Raw genomic sequence first — 3,268 nt, forward strand, 5'->3', positions numbered from 1 at the left:
ACACACACACACACACACACACACACACACACACACACACACACACACACACACACACACACACACACACACACACACACACACACACACACACACACACACACACACACATAATACATTACGCAGTTAGTCTTTCCAACTGCTGAATTCTTGGTCCATTGTTGGCAATTTTAATTTTTTTTTCAATTTTAATTATTTTTTCAATTTCAATTTCTTCTTTTTCAGTTTCAGTTTTCGTCATCACAAAACAATCCATACGGTAGAAATTATTTAATTGATGAAATACTAATTACCAAATATCTAACGGATTGAGTATTCATTGCTCAATAATTTGGGAAATTAAATTAAAGTAGTAAAAATTTACCCAAAAAAATTTTCGTTTTATTTCATCGTCTACTATTTCATTCGTGTCAACATTCATGGGTATTCGTGCATTTTCTGCATTTTCGTCCTCTAAATTAAATTTCTGCTCAACATCTGAATTAGGTTGATGAATCGAATTAATTTCGAAATTAAATTGCTGAATCAGCTTAATTTCGAAATCAGGTTGACAAATCAGCGTGACTTCTAAATCCGGTTAATGAATGTATCGTTCTATCATCTTTTGCAACGAAAACTTAAAAATGTATCCTTGCAATCATCGAATAGTATTTGTCAACTAATTATAAAACGTAACGTAAAGATATTGTGTCAATCTGTTATTATATTCTTTACCAAACTTAAACTTATCATTGTGCCATGTGATAATTAATATCTAATCACACATATAATTTAATCTTAATTAAATTAAAAATTTTATTAGAATCCCATTAAAAAAAGAAAAAAAAAGACTAACCAATATGTTCATTTTTTTGGGCCATATTTTTAGCATCATAAGCATTCAAAAAATTAAAGCCAAATAATGCTGCGGAAAATGTACACAAATAAAAGCCAGCAAGTAGAACAGGCCATCTTCCATAATATCGTATAAGGCCTGTTTTATTATGCGTTGTCGCAGTAAGTATTCCTAAAGCTACAATTAATTTTGTTAATTGAGTTTTTTTTTTCGTTTTTAAATGATGGAAAAAAAAATTTCGTTGAATTTTTCAACTTAGGAATTTTCATCACAGATCATCATATGTGATATTATCGGATTTGCATGAGGTATTTCACGTGAAGTAAATGTATAATTTAACGTATTCAACGTATTCACGTAGGATAAAGTGTAAAAGATCATACATGCAGCGATGAATGCGACAATAGCGCACATACGATGAAACCATTTGAAGTAGAAATGTTCGATCAATTTCCATTTTAATTGATTCAGTGCTATCACAATTTGTATTATAGCAAATATATAGGCAATTAAACCTGACCAAGTATGTATTGGCTTCATAAAATGCTACAACTTGGCCAAATAAAATTATCTGTCTTCGTTATCATTGATATTGATCAAATATACAAATATATTCTTTCTATTACGGTTAATATATCAACTTTATCACATTAATTACATTAATTAAAAAACAGTCAAAAGTGTAAAATCTTTTGAAAAAAGAAGAAAGGTTAATTAATCATAAAAAACATTGCTAATTAATCGTGATAATATGATCAGTGTGTCGAAAATGTTTCCAAAGTAATAAAAAAAAAAAATTTGATAAATTATTTTTGTTTATCTAAAAATTAAATTTTTATTTTTTATTTTTGTAAACTTTTTTTTGCAATAACTTTGAAAAAAAATAAATGTCAGAAAAAGAAAAGGAATAATTGAACTAACTTCCATGGTGCATTGACGTGTACACCATAAATGAAATTGAAATTTTGACTGAATAAAAATAAGTAAAATAGCTACCGTTTGTAACATTATTGATATTAGCGCACCACCACGATGAAGCTTAAAAAAAAAAAAGAATTTATGTTTTTATTTTTGAAATAATAAATGATTGATGTCTGTTGTCTAGAAAAAAAAAAAATCGCTTTTTTTTTTAAAATAATTTTTTAAAAAATTGATTAAACTATACTTGAAACCAAATAGGCATATAGTTGATTGTTTTGGTAGGCCAAAATGTTTTAAAATGTAATGATAGGAAGATTGCATTTGATATGAGAAACCACCAACTCCAAATCATCAAAATTACTGCAAACAAAAAAAAAAAATCAATTTCTTTTTTTTTGATAATTATTTTATTAATCAAGTTTTTTTTGGGGAAAAAAAAGAAAATAATTAGTGATTTCAAATAAAATGTAAAATATTATTTAAAAGCTTAAATGCTTTAATTTAAAATTCTTATTTTTTTACAGGTGAATGTTTAGAAGTAGCAATAATTTTGAATTCATGTCAGGTTCATTAACAGAAAAGGAAAATATTTGGTGGCGTTAAATGACATCATCCAAACAATTATTAGTCTAACTCATGATGTCCTGAGATATACAGCGAAATAATTGTTAGCTTAGCTTGGAATACCTTGAAATAATAAGCAAGGCAATTATTAGCCTGATTTGTGATTTCCTAATGGATCAAACAAAGCAGCCATTAGTCTAGCTTATGATATCCTAAGTTATCAAACAAAATAAACAGCCTAGCTTATGATATCCTGTGTATTAAGCGAAATAACTATTACCCCAGCTTGTGATATCCTGAGGTATCAAACTAGACAATTATGAGACTAGCTTATCACCTCGTGTATATCAATCAAAACAACTATTAATCTAGCTTGTAATATCTTGTCGTATCAAATAAAACAACGATTATTAGGCTAACTTATGATATCCTGTTGCAAAAAAAAAAAAAACAAGGAAAGAATAGAAAAATAAAAAATAAAAAATAAAAAATAAAAAACAAAAAAGCACATTACCTAAGTTGGATATTTTCGAAATAGTGATAATCGATTAATGAAATTTTAATCGAATCATAAATGATTTTAAATAATACATTTATTTCAACATGAAACCTAATTAGTATAAATCATTAATTAACTTTATCATAACTATAAGTAAATAATATGAAAATATTTTAATTAAAACAATATTACCGCTCACATTTTTTTTCTTTCTTTTTTAATATTTCTTTAAATAAAAAAAAAAGGAAATTAAACTTTTCTTTATTATTTATTTTGTGAAATATTAATTTACCATGTAATGTTACCATCGCATACGTACTACTACGTGAAAACCATTTAACTTGTCGAGCATTTTCAACATTTTCATATTTTCCATCCTTATTTCGTAGCATACTAATCATTGTTGTTGTTATCCATGGATAAAGTGAACCATCCGATAATGAATGCAT

At 26.6% G+C, this 3,268-nt stretch overlaps 1 protein-coding gene across 1 annotated transcript; it reads right to left on the bottom strand.

Moving 5' to 3' along the window:
• Positions 1 to 830: 830 nt before the first annotated feature.
• LOAG_13446 (hypothetical protein) lies at positions 831 to 3,268 on the bottom strand (the record flags this gene model as incomplete). Its single annotated transcript, XM_003148952.1, has 2 exons — positions 831 to 1,012; positions 3,112 to 3,268. 2 exons carry the CDS (start codon positions 3,266 to 3,268, stop codon positions 831 to 833), a joined length of 339 nt encoding a protein of 112 aa, XP_003149000.1.

The sequence above is a fragment of the Loa loa genome (genome assembly GCF_000183805.2).
Source record: "Loa loa unplaced genomic scaffold supercont3.273, whole genome shotgun sequence".
In the NCBI taxonomy this organism is placed as follows: domain Eukaryota; kingdom Metazoa; phylum Nematoda; class Chromadorea; order Rhabditida; family Onchocercidae; genus Loa; species Loa loa.